The sequence below is a fragment of the Taudactylus pleione genome, unplaced genomic scaffold (genome assembly GCF_031769625.1).
Source record: "Taudactylus pleione unplaced genomic scaffold, aTauple2 ptg000114l, whole genome shotgun sequence".
Taxonomy (NCBI): domain Eukaryota; kingdom Metazoa; phylum Chordata; class Amphibia; order Anura; family Myobatrachidae; genus Taudactylus; species Taudactylus pleione.
The window spans coordinates 6,107,153-6,128,711 of record NW_028284516.1 but is presented as its reverse complement, the minus strand read 5'-3'; the positions used below and the strand labels follow the sequence as shown (position 1 = coordinate 6,128,711).

The 21,559-nt window shown below is 43.3% G+C and overlaps 1 protein-coding gene across 2 annotated transcripts in view; it reads left to right on the top strand.

Moving 5' to 3' along the window:
* Window positions 1-21,096, top strand: part of DECR1 (2,4-dienoyl-CoA reductase 1) — a 77,805-nt gene extending 56,709 nt beyond the window's left edge. The window contains exons 6-10 of one of the 2 annotated variants that reach the window (XM_088471517.1): window positions 13,348-13,447; window positions 15,402-15,474; window positions 15,571-15,717; window positions 16,849-16,911; window positions 20,789-21,096. In XM_088471517.1, coding sequence (XP_088327643.1) covers window positions 13,348-13,447; window positions 15,402-15,474; window positions 15,571-15,717; window positions 16,849-16,911; window positions 20,789-20,848 — 443 coding nt within the window. In that variant the 3' untranslated portion in view covers window positions 20,849-21,096. The remainder of the gene's footprint in view (window positions 1-13,347; window positions 13,448-15,401; window positions 15,475-15,570; window positions 15,718-16,848; window positions 16,912-20,788) is intronic. The other variant, XM_088471518.1, reaches the window with a different exon arrangement.
* Window positions 21,097-21,559: the final 463 nt, after the last annotated feature.

Here is a 21,559-nt window from a genome sequence, read left to right as displayed (position 1 = left end):
CTGCTTCTGCAAAAGCCTGATGAGGGGAATGACCTGACTCAAGCTGGCTATGTCTGAACTGACTTCACGTGTGGCAAGTTCGAAGGGCTGGAGAACCTTGCACAACACGGAAATCATTCTCCACTGCGCTTGAGTCAGGTGCATACCCCCTCCTTTGCCTATGTCATAGGTGGATGTATAGGCTTGTATGGCCTTTTGCTGCTCCTCCATCCTCTGAAGCATATAGAGGGTTGAGTTCCACCGCGTCACAACCTCTTGCTTCAGGTGATGGCGGGGCAGGTTCAAGAGTGTTTGCTGGCGCTCCAGTCTTCGGCACGCAGTCGCTGAATGGCGAAAGTGGCCAGAAATTTTTCGGGCCACCCAAAGCGTCTCCTGCACGCCCCTGTCGCTTTTCAGAAAATTCTGCACCACCAAGTTTATTGTGTGAGCAAAACATGGGACGTGCTGGAATTTGCCCAGATGTAATGCCCGCACAATATTGGTGGCGTTGTCAGATATCACAAATCCCCAGGAGAGTCTAAGTGGGGTAAGCCACTGGGCGATGATTTCCCTCAGTTTCTCTAAGAGGTTGTCGGCGGTGTGCCTCTTACTGAAACCGGTGATACACAGCGTAGCCTGCCTTGTAACGAGCTGGCGTTTCTGAGATGCTGCTACTGGTGACGCTGCTGCTGTTGCTGCGTAAGGTGATACATCTACCCAGTGGGCTGTCACAGTCATATAGTCCTTAGTCTGCCCTGTTCCACTTGTCCACATGTCCGTGGTTAAGTGGACATTGTGTACAACGGCATTTTTCAGGACACTGAGGACACTTTTTCTGACGTTTCTGTACAGTCTCGGTATCGCCTGCCTAGTGAAGTGGAATCTAGACGGGATTTGGAACCGGGGACACACTACCTCCATCAATTGTCTAAATCCCACTCCACTAATGGCGGATACCGGACGCACGTCTAACACCAACATAGCAGTCAAGGCCTCAGTTATACGTTTTGCTTCAGGATGACTGCTGTCGTACTTCATCCTCCTCGCTAAGGACTGTTGGAGGGTCAATTGTTTAGTAAAAGTAGTGGTGTTCCTACTTCCTCTCTGGGATGATGAACGACTCCCAGCAGCAGCAACAGCAGCAGCGGCAGCAGTAGGCGTAGCAATGCAGGATCCTCCAGAGGAATCCCGGATAGGAGAGTCAGTCATGCCAGTGACATGGCCTGCAGGACTACTTCCGATCCTGACTAAGGAGGAAATTGACGAGGAGGGAGTTGACGGTGTGGTTTGCAGGCGCTTGGATACAACGGGATTTAGGTGTCCCTGGACTGCTTACGGTCTTAGCCAAAGTTTCTGAACTTGACAGTAACTTTTTATGAACGCGCTGCAGGTGCCGTATAAGGGAGGATGTTCCTAGGTGGTTGACGTCCCTACCCCTACTTATTTCACCTTTACATATGGTACATATGGCAAGACAGTTGTTGTCCGGATTTGGATAGAAATATTGCCAGACCAAAGAGGTGGAATGTTTGGTCTTCTGCCCAGGCATGACCGTGATGGGCTTTTTCATCCCACGGACAACAACTGTCTCCCCCGGAGCCTGATTTAAACAAACCACATCACCATCAGAATCCTCCTCGCCAACTTCCTCCTCAGCGCCAGCTACACCAGTATCCTCATCCTGTTGTACTTCAACAGTGACATCTTCAATTTGCATATCAGCAAGTGGACTGTGGGTGCTCCTTTCAGCACTTGCAGGGGGCGTGCAAATGGTGGAAAGAGCCACCTCTTCCCGTCCAGTGCTGGGAAGGTCAGGCATCGCAACCACCACCACACTTGGACTCTCCTTGGGGATTTGTGATATCTTCTTAGAAAGCACAGTTCTTCGCTGTGCTTTTGCCAGCTTAACTCTTTTGATTTTTTTAGTGGGAGGAGGGCTTCCATCGTCATGTGAAGCTGAACCACTAGTCATGAACATACTAGGGATCGACCTTAGCCGTTCCTTGCCACTCCGTGTCGTAAATGGCATATTGGCAAGTTTACGTTTCTCTTCAGCTGATTTAAATGTCTTTTTCATGGTCATTTTCCTGAACTTTGCCATTTGGGATTGTATGTGCCCTCTACTATGACATTGGGCATCGGCCTTGGCAGACGACGTTGATGGCATGTTATCGTCTATGTCATGACTAGTGGCAGCAGCTTCAGCACTAGGAGGAAGTGGTTCTTGATCTTTCTCTATTTTATTTTTATCGGAGAAAGTTTGGTCCTCCATTTATGTTATATCGATTTGATATATACGTGCGGCTAAACACAGAAAATAATATTTTTTTTGGTTTGGACTGGAGTGTACTTTCGGGGTTTACAGCACCCTTAACGGTCAAGCCAGCCGGCCCTTTACTTATGACACAGGCGCACGCTTGGCACTACTTTGTTGATGCACGTGCGGCTACTGCGCACACAATTCACAAACACAGAAAATATTTTTTTTTTTGGTTTGGACTGGAGTGTACTTTGGGGGTTACAGCACCCTTTAACGGTCAAGCCAGCCGGCCCTTTACTTATGACACAGGCGCACGCTTGGCACTACTTTGTTGATGCACGTGCGGCTACTGCGCACACAATTCACAAACACAGAAAATAATTTTTTTTTTGGTTTGGACTGGAGTGTACTTTGGGGGTTACAGCACCCTTTAACGGTCAAGCCAGCCGGCCCTTTACTTATGACACAGGCGCACGCTTGGCACTACTTTGTTGATGCACGTGCGGCTACTGCGCACACAATTCACAAACACAGAAAATAATTTTTTTTTGGTTTGGACTGGAGTGTATTTTGGGGGTTACAGCACCCTTTAACGGTCAAGCCAGCCGGCCCTTTACTTATGACACAGGCGCACGCTTGGCACTACTTTGTTGATGCACGTGCGGCTACTGCGCACACAATTCACAAACACAGAAAATAATTTTTTTTTTGGTTTGGACTGGAGTGTACTTTGGGGGTTACAGCACCCTTTAACGGTCAAGCCAGCCGGCCCTTTACTTATGACACAGGCGCACGCTTGGCACTACTTTGTTGATGCACGTGCGGCTACTGCGCACACAATTCACAAACACAGAAAATAATTTTTTTTTGGTTTGGACTGGAGTGTACTTTCGGGGGTTACAGCACCCTTTAACGGTCAAGCCAGCCGGCCCTTTACTTATGACACAGGCGCACGCTTGGCACTACTTTGTTGATGCACGTGCGGCTACTGCGCACACAATTCACAAACACAGAAAATAATTTTTTTTTTGTTTGGACTGGAGTGTACTTTCGGGGGTTACAGCACCCTTTAACGGTCAAGCCAGCCGGCCCTTTACTTATGACACAGGCGCACGCTTGGCACTACTTTGTTGATGCACGTGCGGCTACTGCGCACACAATTCACAAACACAGAAAATATATTATTTTTTTAGCACTTGGGGGGAGCACCCCTGATGGACAGAGCACCCCCTGGACAACACTACAGCACTCCTTTAGGACTGGGACACTGCACAGGACTTTGGAGTGGACACAGCCCCTATGGAGAACTGACTGCACAACACAGTCCAGCCAGCCCCTATGGACTTTGAAGTAGTGGACACAGCCCCTATTAACAACAGCAGCACAGCACAACACAGCCAGCCCCTATGGACTTTGAAGTAGTGGACAACAGCAGCACTACACTACACTACACAGCCCTAACTCCCACCCTCCCTCTTCACTGTCCACAGCCGAGTGAGAAAATGGCGCCGACGCGGGTACCTTATATAGGATCCAAAACCCGCGAGACTCGGAAGGCGGGATGATGACGTTTTGCCTCGATTTCAGATCCGAGTCAGGCGGGAAAAGTCGAGCCTGACTCGGATCGGACTCGGATCGGGGGTGCTCGGGGGGGTTCGGATTTCAGAAATCCGAACCCGCTCACCCCTATATATTACAATTTAGTTTCGGTCCAGAAATTCATATTAACTCATTATGTACATGGTAAGATTGTTATAACGTGACACACCAACCTGTCACAGTACTGCTGTACCGTGAATGGGTAAACATCTTATATGTGCTCTCTATAATGCCATATGTGGGAGGTTTTTTACCAGTTGCATCCTGTAAACATGTCGTGTCTACACTCATTGGCTGCTTGGAGGGTGTTCAGCCCTGTTATTGTGTTACGGTATTTATGTTCCTCCTATATAGAGCCATACTTACCAACTTTCTGACAGCTGCCTCCGGGAGGGGGGAGCCAGGTCGATGCAGCAGGGGTGTGGGGGCGGCTAAAGTGGGCTGTAAAGGAGGCTGCCGGCATGATCGCAGCACCACACCCTGCTTTACAATGGCGATATTACTGGCATTGTAATGCAGGGGGCGAGGCAACAATGACACGATTCAGAGCGAATCACGTCATCAGCCCCCCCCGGACCGCCCATTTTAGCTCGCTAAGTGGGGGGGGGCGGCCTTTCCGGGAGACGTGCTACTCTTGCGGGTGGGTCCAGGAGCGGCACCCGATTTTCGGGAGGATCCCGGCTGTCCTGGGAGAGTAAGCAAGTACGATAGAGCTGAGTGGTAGGTTCTGTCCCTTTTATAGTATGGCATGCGTCGCTTCATATAGAATTGGAGACTGCAGAGAGCCAAGAGGCAGAGGCAATACAGATTGTCATCCCACTAAGGGATTAATGTCCCATGAGTGCTGGCATTGGAGATGTATAGATGAATGAGTACAGAGCAGGCCAATAAATAAATAAATGCATGGCTGGATAATCAATGAATGCAGATAATCACATTATAATTTTATTATTTCATCTTCCATGAGTGATTATTCGCAATATCACATTGCATAATGCTTGTTCACTTTGCAAACGCATGCACAGAAGAAAGCAAAGACACTGGATAGTCTTTTGCTAGCTTGTGTACAGCGCTATTTTTCTGTCAGCATCACTAGAAAGATGGGTCCGCGGAAGGGCCATTCCGTGTGAAAACCACACTTTTTGTTAACATTTTACCTCACCAGCTCAGATTTTTTATTTTTTTTAAATTTACTATATGGAGAGTATATATATAGTCTAAGAAAAAATACAACATTTTATTTAAATATCTAATGCCATTTCCAGAATAATGCTATGTAAAATTTAAAAAAATCTGTAAAAAATTCACAACCAGAATATTTTCAAATCACCATAGCAGCTCTCCTAATTAAGCTAGAGAGGTGTATTATCCCTGTATTCAATTCCAAATCAGCTAAAATGGAACCCGGCGAAAAGTTCTGTCAGTTTTCGGGAAATCAGCCTGACACCCCCCAAAAGATGCACTGACATGGGGGATCACTCTGGGTACCCCCGAATAGCCCTGCTGAAGGTATTTGGCCACTTTAAATGGTGAAGAATAGCATTTTGGAGGGTTTTTGTGTGAAAATAACTAGTCCCATCAAATTTGGGGTAAATGAAAATGGGTACTAGCATATTTTGAGGTTGTAAATGTGAAGTTTGCAACTGGGGCATTCTTGCGGACCCCCCTGGAGTCTATTTTGCTAGTTTTTAACTTTGTACCCCAACTTTAGATTTTTCACCACCAAAACGAAAATACTTTTTTGGGGTGTCAGCAGTGTTTTTTTTTTTTTTAAACTTGGCGCAGCTATCCTTAGGGAGCCTGTCCCATGGGTGCTGGGTGTTTATTTTTTTGGTTTTTTTTTACTTGCACCTTCAAACCCCAGTTTTGCACTTTTTTCCGCCGGCTATTCATAGGCGAAACTTTTTCGCCTATTACATTGTATTGCATTTTCACATCGGCGAAAGCATGCTACAATTAAATACGGGGATAAGTTGAAACAGTCGAGAAAGTATCGCCGAAATGAACTTTTCGCTTCTAGTTGAATACGGCCCTTAGTCGCAAGTGGATGCAATAAACTGATTAATTTTATAAGCGACACTTGTATATATGTGTCTGAGTCTGTGTACGTAGCGCAAAGGACCTTGGTGTGGAAAAAAGCCGCGGCCTCTGTGTCATAGTGCTTCGTATACAGATAGGGACGCACACAGATATACAAGTGTGTCATTTTAGATTAATCAGTGCAGTCTCAGGAAGCTGGTTTTTCACATCCGTTTGTGACTAAAGGTGCCCATCCACTAGGCGGTTGAATTGAACGATAATGATATCGTTATCGTTCATAAATCGTTCGCAAATCGCTTAAAAATCGTTAAGAAAAATGTCTAAAACGACCAGCGATGTGCGTCCCCGCTGGTCGTTTAGACATCTATCATCGGGCAAACCTGCTGGATAACCGACTGCTTGTTCATTGTAGGGACACCACAGACTGACAAACGACTGCACGATTACAATGTCGTAATCGTGCAGTCGTTTCAATGTCCTCTAGTGGATGGGCACCGGGTGACAAAGATGCCTGGCGCCAACAGAGAGGAGCTGTCTGGCGTGACTGCAGCAATAGTAGATGAGGACAATTTACTATAGGAGCCCCTTAGTGAGCACTCCAACAAAGCAATAACGCTGTGACTGGTGGCGCAGCTCTCTTCCCTTTCCTTTTTTTTTTTTTTTTACTTTAACTCTTTCCTATCTGCTTTTTTTTTTTTTTTTTTTTTTAAATCTAATAAAGTTTTTATATTTTAAAAATCGAATTCTGTTCATTGAACATATCACGGTGGGAATGGTAGTGAGCCAAAATCGGTCTAGACTGCGCCGCACTTGACATGCTTACATACACCTGTCCGTGAAACTTCTTTCCAGATATTGGCAACTAGCGAGTGTTTTATTATACACTGTGCTATGTTTACGTCCACATCGTGATTTATCAGCTCCTTGGTCCGCTGTGTGAAATATTGAAGCACATACAATCTCAAACTCATTTTAGTCATTGTAAAATATCCCCAGGCACGTCTTGTAAATGTTCACATGGTTCACGGCTCAATTTATTGTGCTCAGATTGAAGCATCATTCCCCACTATAAAATCTGATTAGCTGAGTCAGGTTCCACGTTTCCACAGTGGTATTAAATCTTGTATGGATCTCCTTTAGGCAGGAATGGTTTTAATTAAAATTTGTTTTGATAACTTTTTACTTCATTATTAAACTATTAATAATTTAACCATAAGTTGGTTGCAGAATAATAATAATGTACCAATCTTATTCACTCGGCATAAGCAATACTGTGGTAACATAAATGGTTTCTAAGCAACACAAGACGTGTCAATGGACCTTTTATTTAATTTTATTTATAGCAAAATGTTGCATAAGGCTCTTCTCCGATACAGTCGGTTTGCAGGGTTAACAGTCGGAGCAGGAGAGCATGTGCACATGTGCAGAGCAGTTCTCATCTCAAGTTATGTAAGCCTCCGCACCGCAGGCCTGGTTCTAAGGCAGACGTATTACAGATATATGTAATGGTCGATTGTTTATCAACTGCACATGCGTCTTAGTAGATTAATAGTCACACAGCGCATACATCCAGTAGTGTGTACGCACAGCTTCGCAGTAGTACTTAGAAACGTGCTGGGCGGTGACTCGGATGTGGCCTTTCAGACACCCAAAGATCCCACTGTTCTATGGTCGTGTTATGGGAGAGCCGCATCACTTCTTGCAAACTCGGATACTTAATCACTTACATTAGAGGCCATTCTCTAGCACCTAGCACTGGGCTGGTGCATGTTTCGATGGTGCGACCGGTGGTTGCGTCTAAAGACACACAAAGTGGGCGTCCCAGTCCTTGCACAGCTGTGCACACTTGCACACCGGGGGAAGGGCTTTTACTGTCAGTAGCATAAAGTCACAAACACGACTACGGCAAAAGACTGTGAAAGTTGCAGCAGTGACTCAGAATCAGGCCCCCTTTGTGCCTGGTTTATGGCAAATCGTCATCATCATCCTGGTCTGTATCAGTTACAAAAGATTTGCCTCTCGACAGGCGTATGTGTGTGTTTTTGCAGGTCTGTGTTTGTGTAAGCACGCCTTTACACTCTGCCCCTTCCCTGTCCCACCTCTCCAGGGATGAACGGGCAGGTGTGCGTAAGTGGCAGAATCGCTGAAATCTGCACAGGTGCATATATATATAATATATATATATATAATATATACACACATTATAGTCATTTGCAGCATGATTTTATGCAAGATACACCACACAACAGTGTTTTCCCAAATTTAGTCCTCGGGGAACCCTAACAGTGCATGTTTTCCATATTTCCTTGCTGAAGCACGGGTGTATTCATTCCTGAGTGACACATTTTAAAAGATCCAGAGATGGTACTATTTATTACTCTTGTTACTTTTGTGAATATACCAGGAAAACCTGTAGTATTAGAGTCCCCTGAGGACTGCTGGCTTGGCCAGTTCGCCTAGGAAGGTTTGCCAAGGTAACTTATGATCATTTGAGATATGAACAACAGAGGGACCCTGATAGTGCCCCTTTCTTCAATGTCCTGGAAAGGAAGTTGAACAATCTTGCCTTGACTCCTCTTTCAGAAGCAGTTAAACTACTATTTAGGCAACAGAAACATCTGATTTTTAGGAACAGTTTGCCATATAGAAAAACTCTTCGAACTGATTGGGAAGTGGCGGTATCAGTAAATATTGCCAAAAGTTTACAAAACTAGAGTTGATGGCCATTCATGGCCCTTTGTACTGATCTCTGATATTTTTGTTTGGCTATGCATGGAAAGGGAGGTAGAAAAACATTGTAAGACTTGTGGAAATTGTATACTGTGGAAAACTCTTCCTCACAACAGTGCTGCGTTGGTTAACATCACTAGCAATAGGCCTCTGGATTTAATTTGTGTCGATTTTCCTATGTTTGAAAGGGCCATCTATGAAAAATTAAAACATAATGTTCATGACCATTTATTTTACTGGATAAGCCCACGCCTATTTAACAAGAGATCATAAAGCTACCATCATTGCCAAAACCCTATGAGATAAATTGTTTGTACATTTATGGTCTATCCGCTCATCTGCTTACAGACTAAATGAGGGATTTTGAGAGCTGGTTAATCAATGAACGCTACACATATTGTGGAATTTCTAAATCTCATAGCACACCTTATCATTCACAAGGCGATAGAACACTGCTTGGCATGAGAGGCACTTTAGACCCTCAATTTAAACACCATTAGAATAGGTATGTGGGTCAATTCATACTTGCCTACAATTGTACAAAAATAGTCTTCCAGGTAGTCCCCCTACTCACTCCTGTTTGGGAGAGAGACCAGACTTACTATTGACATCTGCATGGATATTTCAGTGGACACTTCTTTCCAGCCCCACACCAAATATGTTGCTTAGTTAAGGAAAAAACTTAAATCCTATCGACTGGTCCTAGTTGCTTCCCAGAAGTCGGGGAGAAAAATAAAAAATTGGTTTGATCGCAATGTGCGAGAACACATATTAACTCCAGGAGACTGCTTACTATTAAGACAATTAGGAGTGCCTAAAAAGAATAAACTGATCAACCGATGGAAGGATGATCCCTATGTAATCATTGAGAAGATACCTGATCTCCCCGTGTATCAACTGCAATTAGAATGTAGTTCAGGGCTGATACTGACATCGTCAACACCTGTTACCACTAGGTCAAGAGGTATGGTTCCTTGAATAAGGTCAGAATAGACCAATGCCGGGGAGATAATAATACTAAGAAGAGTGGATAACATGGATGGGGACAGTGAAGATTAGGAAACAGGAGGGCATTTTTAAAGAGATGCACTTAATTCCTCTGTAATAAAGTAAATGCCCATGGGAGGATGGGTATCTCAGGTAGATCCATATACACCTCCTTCTAAACCTACAAAGAAAGTATTGCAGAGGGGTCTTTGTCACCAACTCCCTCAGATGTAGTTTGTAATGTGGATAGCCCAGAATATTGTGCACACAAGAGAGCACCCTGTCAGGAGTAGGCCGCACCCAATGATTTTAATGAATGATAGGTGGCGGGAGTCTATAGAGGTATCTAGGGTGATACAGCCACATTGTTTGTTATCTTGCCCTATTTTGGGAGCAGTTATTAAAGAAGAGATTATGCAAAGAATGTCTTATGGTGTGTTAAACTTTATGTACATAAGTTTGAAAAGTAACTTGATACTATGGTCCTGACTTTAATTGGCTGCTTTCAGTACCCATGCACCAGGGGGAGATTGTAAACCCTGGTGTAAATACAGTTTAAACATATTTGTGTGAATGTATATTTTTAATATGAATATGCCTAATAAATATGTATATAAATATGTTAATATGAATGTGCCTAATATGTTGACTTTGTAAATAGGTTAAATAGTACAGGTATTATACTGATGTTCTTCCTCTGAATTAATGACAGTCTCGAGTCAGTGAGTGCCTCAAGTTAGAGAAGCATCCAGAAAGTGCTGGTAGTGGACCCACAAGCCAGAAAGTGGTACACAGGGAGTACTGTAAAAGACTGGGCAGGAAGCCGTGCAGTGAGTTGATGAACAGGTGTTCTAGATGGACCCCGGGGGCAGTGTCATTTATAGAGGCAATTACGGCTGTGGTAATTCTGTAAGGGCTCAAACCCTGAGGCACACCTCAGGAGGAATTTCATATCGGGAGGCCTTTTAAGTAGACGCTGTTGGGCTTAAGGGTGGACCCCTGTGATTGAGATGAACGCTTTCTCTGGCAGCAGTATATCTAACACTCATGCCCTTCACACATTAAGGAATCGGCTACAGTTATTGTAGACGACCAGTTGCAGTAAGATAGAGACTCGGTGGCAGTTAGGTAGAGACTAACACCAGCAGTAAAGGTAACTACTACAGGTTGAGTCTCCCATATCCAAAATGCTTGGGACCAGGGGTATGTTGGCTAACGGAATATTCCTTATTTTGGAATATTTGCATATCATAATGAAATATCTTGGGAATTGGACTCCAATATACACACAGAATGCATTTATGTGTTATATACACCTTATACACACAGCATGCAGGTAATTTTAGACAATATTTTCAATAATTTTGTGGCTCAAGCAAAGTTTGTGTACAGAAATGAAATTCATTTATGTTTTATATACACCTTATACACACAGCCTGAAGGTAATTTTATACAATATTTTTAATAATTTGTGCTTTAGACAAAGTATGTGTACATTGAACCATCAAAAATCAAAGGTTTCATTGTCTCAGTTATTCCATAATAATTCCGTATCTCGGACTATTCCGTATTTCGGAATATTTGGATATGGGAAACTCAACCTGTATCTATCACAAACTGTATACGTGTCCCGTCAGCTGCAAGGACTAAGAGAAGAAAAAGCTCTCAAAGAATTTACTGTGAAAGATGATAATTAAACTTTGTTACAACCGAGACCAGCTGTTGGTAGTTTGGATAATTAGAAGACTTATAGCAAGTAAGCCATATAGAATAAGATGCAAGTCCATTTCTACATTTATATATAATATCTCATGAGGGGTCCTTCTAGCCCTGGATATAGCATCTAGTCTGAAAAGACATAGAAACTGAAGCTGAATTAACAGCTTCTGTAGAGGCATTTAACAAATTATAGCACAGTTTGCAGGAGCTGAATCTTAACACCTAAAGTACTCTACTATACCAAGAAACCAGCTGTACCTAGCCAAGCCACGACCAGGGAGACTGTTGCCAGTAGATCCATTATTTGCCTTCCACTGTTCCAGTCCAGAGATATTGAATTAGTGGCACCAAGTTAACAGAAACGTGCAAAAGTATTAGTTTCTATAGGCAGGATATTTATCAAGCCCAGGCTTTCAACTGTTTATAATTAACCACACGTGCATCAACAAAAATAGATAATAGGTAATATTTTAAGTGTTAAAGTATTTAAGTGCATTTATTAAGTAATGTTTTATGGACATTTGGTTTTTGGAGATCGTAATGCATCACAATAACTTATTACTACTTGTGTTATTGTTGTTCCTATCAGAAGATCTCTAATGTAAGGTAATCTGTTTTCTCCAATATAAGCTGTGTGGCCAGTCTTTGGAGAACTCTAAAGTATGGGTACACACTATATAATGTGTACCCAGCCCACGGAACGATGCAATGAAACGATATGTCGCACCATCCGTACACACTGCTCGATCCGGTGTACGACTGCGCAATATATTGTTCCATGATGCATATAGCAGCATGGCGTTGTTCATTGCATTGTACCATTGCTGTTCAGCAGATGGAACGATGCGACCAACGACCGCCATGCACTGTACAATCCTCACTATATATCATTCCGATCCGCGTTGGAATAATATATATCGTACAATATATCAGTCTGTACCCAGTTTAAGAGTAAAGTGATTGTTTTAACATTTAACCTGTGTCCTTTTACTTTAAAGCATTGAGTGTCAAATTTTTGAATGTTTATTACTAACTTGTATGTTTAGGGATATTATAACAGTATATGGTAGGGATTGACCCAAGCCAGCCCCTTAATAGTGATAGTTAATAGTAGCTTGGGTGGAGGCAGCATTAGATATTGTAACCTTTAGATAGGGGGTAGATTGCATCTAAAAAGGTTTCTGGATTTAAAATGACTCCGATATCTGTAACTGTCCATAACCATGCATGCAGTTAAACTATTTCATCCCAATTCTAACCCAAACGGCCATAGACAGGAACCAGGGATTCATCACAACAAGGCTAATTGCCTGGTGAGAGTGTGGTAAACATTTAATTTAATTTAACTGGAGTGAAAGGTATGCAGTCGGAATGCCGACCGTCTGCATCCCGACTGTCTAAACCCGGCAAGAGTCTAATGACAGGTGTTGAAATCCCGATGCCTGTCATTTTACCTACCGGCATCCCAATCGAAGGCAAGCCGGGCGCCGCTTGCAGGCAGCTGCATGGTGGGGGGGGCTCCTGGGGGGGTACTTATGAATAGGACCCCCCCCCCTGGGAGGGTTAGGGTTAGGCCAGGGGAAGGGGTGGTTAGGGTTAGCCCCCCCCCCGGGATGGTTAGGTTTAGGCCCCTAAGGGAGGGTTGGGGGGCTTAGGTTAGTTTATACTTACCTTTAGCGCAGTTGGGATCTTCATTGGTGCCGGTCTTCTGGTGTCGGGATTTTAAATCATACCGATCCCGAGTGAAATACCAAACATTTTTTACTCATAAAATATGTCAACTTTATTTTGTTTGTTTTTCTGTTAAAATCCTCCAACTACATAGAGATAATAAAAAAGGATGACTAGATATGATGTCAATTATTCACATTTCCAAAATGTTTGGGCCACTGTGACCTGACCGAGCTTAAATCCTCCCACTCACCAACATAACTTGTACAAAATGCAACGGCATTAAATCTATCTAACTTGTCACCATTATCTGAGAAGTAGAAAATATTACATGATGCTATTTTTGTTTTCTGGTTTTCCAGGTGCTGCTTTTCTGGCAATTACTACAATATATGCAGAGAGTGGCTCTGGCTTTGTTGTTCCTAGTGCTTCTGCTAAAGCTGGGGTGGAGGCATTGTGCAAGTGAGTGCTCTTATAATGCATATTATTTATTGTGCATATACATTAAAAGCAGACTAGAAATCCACCAGCATCTGGTGTAAAGGTCTAGTACGGAAACTCCTGGAAAGCCAGAGTTCACCAGTCACAATTTTTTTAATTTTTAATGTATTATTTATTATTATTATTATTATTATTATTATTATTATTATTATTATTATTGTAGAACAGTCTCTTATCACATTATAATTCAACTAGTAAATGGACCTGGCATCTTAGCATGTGACCTCGCCCCACCTCCTCTGTCCACCCCCTTTTTCACTGCTCATCCCATTCCACCCGAACCCCCACTTTGCTCAGTCCCATCAGTCACATCCCCACCCGTTCCCATACTTACACCGTTCCTAGTGTTGGCCGGGTCTTCTGGTGCATTAGGTCTGTGCTTTTTTTGAACAATGGTGGTGCTTGCCCCACCTTCCACTGTGCATACATGTTGGAGACAGGAACAGACCGTAGCAAATTAATTATATAAATTATCTGTGCTGCTGGTAATTTTTTTTTTTTTATTTCCTTTTTTTTCAAACCTTGTGCTGTACAGTTGGCTACGTGCCCTCTCATGCTGCAGTAAATGCACCTAAAAATGTGCCCTCCCATGCTGCAGTAAACGCACCTAAAAATGTGCCCTCCACACCCATTTATCTGTTAGTGATCTCACTCTGACACTTTTTTGCACTGCTCTGCAATGGTAAATCCTGGAACTGAGAACAGATCGGTCAACTTGAGTTTGTTTGAAATAAATGCGTGGGGGCTTTTCAAACTGCTGTTGTAAGTCTTGTAAGTGTTTCATTTTACTGCTATACGGAGGTGGATGCCACTGCTGGAGTCCCAATAACGTGACGACCAGATCGCTATTGGAATATTCGTGAGTGCCAACCCTTTGACATCATATTTACTGTATATATACAATTATACACCTTACAGTCTAACTGACAGACAGACACTATACACCCGAGGGCCAGTTTGGACAGACACCAGCAATGTCTTTGGATCATGGGTCATGGGAAGAATAACAATACAAAGTCATATGGAAAATGACATAAATGTAAAGTAAAAAAAAAACATTTGTCTGAGAGGGAACAATCGGCATGATAAACTTCTGGTGAATAAATGTATGGGTTACCCGTATTCTAACGTTGACGCTTCCTTCGCCAAACTGGCTTGGACATTATTTTCTTTTTGTACAATGTCTTGTACGCTCTGTTACACTGATTGTCTGCTGCTGCAGGGAGTGGGAGAGCAGGGGGAGGCGGAGTGGGAGAGCAGGGGGAGGCGGAGTGGGAGAGCAGGGGGAGGCGGAGTGGGAGAGCAGGGGGAGGCGGAGTGGGAGAGCAGGGGGAGGCGGAGTGGGAGAGCAGGGGGAGGCGGAGTGGGAGAGCAGGGGGAGGCAGAGTGGGAGAGCAGGGGGAGGCAGAGTGGGAGAGCAGGGGGAGGCGGAGTGGAGAGCAGGGGAGGTTGAGTTAAAAGTAGTGGAAGAAATCCCCTTTTTAGTAGATGCACCAGTCACCTTTTACTCTACATGTTCAGTTGTAGCATATCCTCAGGTCACAAAAATAAACTGTTTTAAATCTAAAATATATATTTTTGTTTAGGAATTTAGGGTGTCAAACATGTTCTCCTAAAAGTTCACAATAATTTTCTTTCATCAACTACTCCTACCAGTTATAGTAACGTCTTTTGGTTTCTCAAACTCATGAAACAAACTGAGAATAATTGAAAAGTATAGTTCAAAAGAAATCCCTAATTTGTTCCAGCATACAATATAAAATGATGCAATTTCCTGAGAATGTGATGTATGGTCTGTTGTGCTATAAACCACAATGCACCAGAGTAACTTAGTTTTGGTGCTTTCTAGCTATTTTAATTCATTGTTTTGCAGACCTATAATTGTGATGCTTATGTGTAATAATCCTTATTTTAGATCGCTTGCAGGTGAGTGGGGAAGATATGGCATGCGGTTCAATGTTATACAGCCTGGTCCTGTAAAAACCAAGGTAGATGGACTTTTAATGAATAAGAATAAATAATATGGGTTGCTTTTTTTTTTTTTTTGCCCCTACGTTTACTTGATGACGCTCTGTATTTATCAGGGTGCTTTCAGTCGCCTGGACCCCACTGGAGCCTTTGAAGCAGACATGGTAGGCAGGATCCCAATTGGACGTTTGGGCACAGTAGGGGAGATAGCAAATCTCGCAGTGTATCTTTGCAGTGACTATGCCAGCTGGGTGTCTGGGGCGGTAAGTGTTCTGTTTATACATTAACCCAAATTTTTGTTTTTATTTAATTTATGCTGGATTGTTCGGTCAGTGCATTTGTTTTAAAAAAGTTGTAAATTGTGATGTATGGACTGAAACTTCCTCTCTTCCCCTACTCTCCACCCTTATCCCTTCCCTTCTCTTTCATTCTCCTCACTTACATTCCTTTCCTTCCCTTTCTTTCCCTTCTCCTGATAAAAGAAATCTGTTTAAATTATTTGTTACACTTTTTTACAAATTGAATCCATCAAAGTAGCCCTAAGTGTTTTACAACACTTATGAAACAGAAGCGTGATAAGTCCCATTAAACACTTTGCTTGTTTATTTTCATTTTATACAGTAGGTACTGAAACTGTAAAAATCAGCCTACAGCGGCTATTATTATTATATTTATATGGCACCACAAGCGCTCTGCACACCTTACAAAGTACATAAACAGGCGGTATGAACAAAACAAGAAAAAATGACTTCCAATACAGATTATTTCAGGACATGGACATGGTTTATAAACATTGCTGCATCAGCAGTCATAATACCCAAATGAGAAGTAGGGCGGCAGAGCCCAAGGGATAGGTGCCATTGTAGGCAGTGGGGAGGAGATGATAAGTGAGGGAAGGAAAAGCACACGAGGGAAGAGGGCCCTGCTTGTTAGAACTTACAGTCTAAAGGAGACAGAGACAGGGGGGAGAGACCGTGCGCAAGGAACATGGGACGGTAGGTTAGGATCGGAGCTGGAAGGCTTTGGCACCTCAAATGATGACACTTGTCCATTGGAAAGACCTTTTTGATAACTGTGCCTGATGATGTCTGGTATCTTCAGGTAGAGGAGTGTAAAGAGCTATTAAGGTGCCATGACAAAAGTTGGTGCGTCTATCACATTTTAGTACTGGACATGAGAAATGAAGATTATCTCTCACTTGAACAGCAATCTTATCAGTGGGAAGCTTGGACTGTGCGCTTTACCCTATCAGTATCTTTATGATCTTGGATAGATGGTAGAGAGATTAGAAGAACATGGTTGTTTGCTAAGTAAACCTATATATTCTGTTTTTTTTTCGTTGGCAGAACAAATGTTATACCTTGTTTTTTTTTATACCTTTTTATATTTCGTAGATTATAAGAATGGATGGTGGCGAATACGTTTCAATGGCTGGAGAATTTAATAGTTTAAAAAAGGTAATATGTATCTTCCGTAATGCTGGCATTGTAAACATTAGGTATACACTGCAAAGTCTCATTAGTAACATTACAATTAAACAGTCTTTTAAAACTTATCTGATGCGCGTGCCCGCTGGTCGCTTCCGACATCCGTACATGCTGGTCAACCTGACGATCCCGTCAGGTTCAGCATGTGCAAGGATGAGGGATGTGCCTGGACTGAGCGAGTGAACGTTCAGTCTAGGCACATCACTAGATATACAAGCGAGATCACGACAGCAGTGTCGTAATCGTGCTCTCGTTTGTATATCTATAAGTGGATATCTGCCTTTAGTGGACATCGAGACAGTCTTTACAACGTTAGAGTTATACATTATAATCTTTTAATTATGTTAATACGTTTTGCCCAGTGAGTGTATTTGCCATGTAAAGTGCATCTGGATTGTTCAAAAAGTGCTGCCAAAATTTTGTAGGTATAAAAAGTTTCCGCAGCTACCTAATAATAAGCTGAGAGCACCCCCTTAATGCACATTCTTCACTTATTAAAAATCAATATCTACAGCTGAATGCCAAAGTTTGGTAAAACCTTGTTTTACTGAATCTTTACCTAAAAATACTGTACGCTAACATGACTTCTGCAGGGTAGGGACTTTAACATGACATGTATTTATACATACACTAGCAACCCGCCCCGACTTCGCACGGGGGCAAATTTGAATTTACTGCAATAGTTTTTTTTTTTTTTTTAAACCAAGGTCTTGTAAGATTGCCTTGTAGAAGACAGTCGTTTTCCTCCTGACGTCAACACAAAAAGATTTAGTTTTGACATGACACGCAAATAGCCACGTAAAGTCGATGAGCAAAACAAGTCTCCACTTAGGTCAACTCCAGCCACGTTAAGTGTCTGTCCCTGTGCTTTATTTATTGTCATGCCAAAGCAGGCTCCTACCGGGAATTGGATTTGTTTAAAATTAAAATATTGTTCTTCACATAAATTAAATAGGAACAGTACAAGAAGGGAAAAAAAAACATTTTGTATCAGTAAACAGGGCTTACATTATCTTTCTAGAGGAACCAGATAATTCGTATCTATCTCTACATGGTATAAAATAAAGTCCATCGTTGTGATATATCTCTAACGGTTTAGGCAGCGTTCGCCAAGAAAGCGAATGGACGTCCGTTTTCTCATTAACTTGCTTCACTAATACCGTCACTGCTCGGCTCCCTTTTGTCATACATTAATGTGTCATACACCTAATCCTTCCTCAACAAATGCTCTATAGAATAGTGACAACTGCACCAAAATCCGTCCAGTAGTTCACAAGATTAACCCAAACACACAGACAGACGCCTACCAGGGACTTTATTTATTTATGTATAGATACGTGCTATTACATACTGAATGTATACCCAGACTTTTGTACTTGCCACATTCCTTGTTTACTGATTTTTTTTATTTTTTATTTTTTTTAATCTGCTAAATTTGGCATTAAAATGTGTAGCATGGTCATAGTTACATTTGTACCTGTAATGTTGGCTTAGCTTCTCTTGACTCTGATTCAGTTGTTGCACTTTTGGACATTTTGCCATACATTAATGAGGAGCAGAATGTTGCACCCATCAGTCGCTGCTATTTTTTATCTGCTAATATGCACTTTACTCTATAAACAACATGACTTTAATAAAGGGGCAGGGGCGTAACTAGCGGTGGTGCAGCCGGTGCCTTGCACCGGGGCCCGCTGTGGTGCTGGGGCCCATGGCCGCCTGCATCCGACAGCGCCGCTGCCCTCCGACCTCGTCCCCATTACCTAAATGTTTGGAGCTGGAGCGGGCCCGCTCCGGCTCCAACATGAGAGATACCCACCGCAGCCCAGCCCCTTGATCCAGCAGCCCGGCCCCTTGTTATGACATGGCACGCGTGACATAACAAGGGGGGGGGGGGGGGGGAGAGGCTGACACACACTGGGGCTGGGGGGGAAAGAGGCTGACATGCTGGGGCTGGGGGGGAAAGAGGCTGACACGCTGGGGCTGTGGGGGGGAAGAGGCTGACACACACGCTGGGGCTGAGGGGGAAGAGGCTGACAAACGATGGGGCTGGGGGGTTAAAAGGCTGACACACTGGGGCTGGGGGGGTAGGCTGACACACTGGGGCTGGGGGGGGGAAGGCTGACACACACTGGGACTGGGGGGAAAGAGGCTGACATGCTGGGGCTGGGAGGGAGGAAAGAGGCTGACACGCTGGGGCTGGGGGGGGGGAAGAGGCTGTCAAACGCTGGGGCTGGGGGGGAAAAAGGCTGGCACACTGGGGCTGGGGGGGGGAGAGGCTGATGCACACTGGGGCTGGGGGGGAGAGGCTGACACACACTGGGGCTGGGGGGGAAAGAGGCTGACTGGGGCTGGGGGGGAAAGAGGCTGACACACGCTGGGGCTGGAGGGGAAAGAGGCTGACACACGCTGGGGCTGGGGGGGGAAGAGGCTGACATACTGGGGCTGGGGGGGAAAGAGGCTGACACGCTGGGGCTGGGGGGGAAAGAGGCTGACACACACGCTGGGGGGGAAAGAGGCTGACACACACTGGAGCTGGGGGGGAAAGAGGCTGACACGCTGGGGTTGGAAGGAACACACGCTGGCGGGAAGAACGAGGCAGAGACATACTGGGGATGGAGGGAGAATGAGGCTGACACGCTGGGGCTTGGGGGGAGAACGAGGCTGACACACTCGGGCTGGACAGACTGAATTTACTGACTGGGGGGGCAGTGAGGGGTGGTGAGAAAACAAGGCTGGGCAGCAGGACAGACACTGTATTTATTTACTGGGGAGAGGTGAGGGGTGGTGAAAAAATGTTGGGGTGCCAGGAATGGGTGTGGGGGGGGCTGTGGGCCCAAATCATATTCTTGCACCTGGGCCCACCACTCTCTAGTTCCGCCACTGTAAAGGGGGGTGGGTGGGGTATGCATCTTTCCTGTATGTCCACAATTTGAAGGATCAGAAATGATCAGGATTTGGCTCTGCAATATTTTAGTAGCAACAGGGTTGAAGGTCATTCAAGCTTGACAACCTGACCTGAATTTCTAAAAATATCCCAATGGTTTTGTAGCTTTCTTTGTGCAGCCATATGTATGTATATGTACAGTATGTATGTATTATATACATGTATGTATTATATACATATATGTACAGTTGTGTCCACATACATCTTACTTCCTTGCGCGTTAACATGCCTTTCTAGTCACGCCATAGCGTGACTCGTAGCGCTGAGCATCTTTTCGTGTGACTTTTTACCCTCAAATGCATCTTAATTGCAAAGTGATGTGAATAGGACGTACAAGCAGCCTCTGCTGATTAAAATATGCGGCATGCCTATATTCTGTGTGCGACTGCGGGTGTATCTGCATGAGAAACGCTACATTACAGAGTCACAGTCTTCATGTGAGGTAAGTATTCAAAATATGGGTGCAGGGTGTGCACCCGTTCTAGAAACGCCCCTGGTCCTAATGCTGATTTCTCAGAATATTGTGGCATTTTCTTTAAAAAATCCCCAGTATTTCTGTTTGTAAAAAACTAAAACGAAAGCTGTAATCCTTTGCGACATCCCTATCTATGCTGTTATTCTACTGGGACGAATGCTCATTACACTGCTGAACAAGCAAAGCATCATGGCTGACTCTATATTGGATTTTTGGTTTTCCTCAAATTGTCATGTTGTCATATCCCCAGTGTTACTCTTTTCTGTTAAGTATAATATATGAATTGACCATTTCCTTTTTTTTTTTTTTGCTGTAACGTGATTATCTGTAATGAGTATCAGAGCATAATGTAACCTCTCAGTTTGTGAACACGTACATAATAATAATCCCTATAATTTTTACTCTTTCTTTTATATATTTATATATAGGTAACTAATGAACAGTGGGACATCATGGAAAAATTAATCCGGAAAACAAAAGGCTCTTAAATAAATTTACTATCAAATTCAGAGTTCGAGGAGAACTAGGAGGATTTATTTTGAACATTTAATTTCAGTTCCTGCCAACAAGAATATGCACTATCATTATGTAATCCACAAATATTTATGTCTGAAAAATGTAACCAAATAGTTGTGATCACCCAGTTTTTTTTTTTTTTTTTTTTGGTGGGGGGTTGTTTAATATTGAATAAATCTTTGTATGTAACAAATGTAGAATGTTAATTTTCTATATCTTAAATAAAAAAAAATCAACATATTCTGCCACAAAGTGAAATTTATTTAAAATTGCATACCATACATCTGATTTATGAATTAGATGACAAACCACTTTTAAATTGTTTAAAAACTCTAAAGATCACGGCGTTCCAAAAACATTTTAATACTTGATATGGTTCAAGGAGTATTTCTGTTTTGGAAGAGGGATTTCAAGCAAGTGTAATGCCACTCCAGCTTGTGCTTAGCATCATTAACTCCTTAGGTGTTTCAATGTAAGGTCATTGAAAATGTTAAGAGTGTTCAGTTCTGTAGAAGAGGATGTATGGTTTACACAGCCAGTCATAGGCCACATTATACAGCATGGGGGGGGGGGAGATGAAAGCGATCACGAGGGATAGCCTTCTGCCTACCTTCTGAGAAGCCCTGTTTTTATTTTTTTATACTGGCTTGGAGTATATTTATTTGAAGTCCTCATCTGCACCA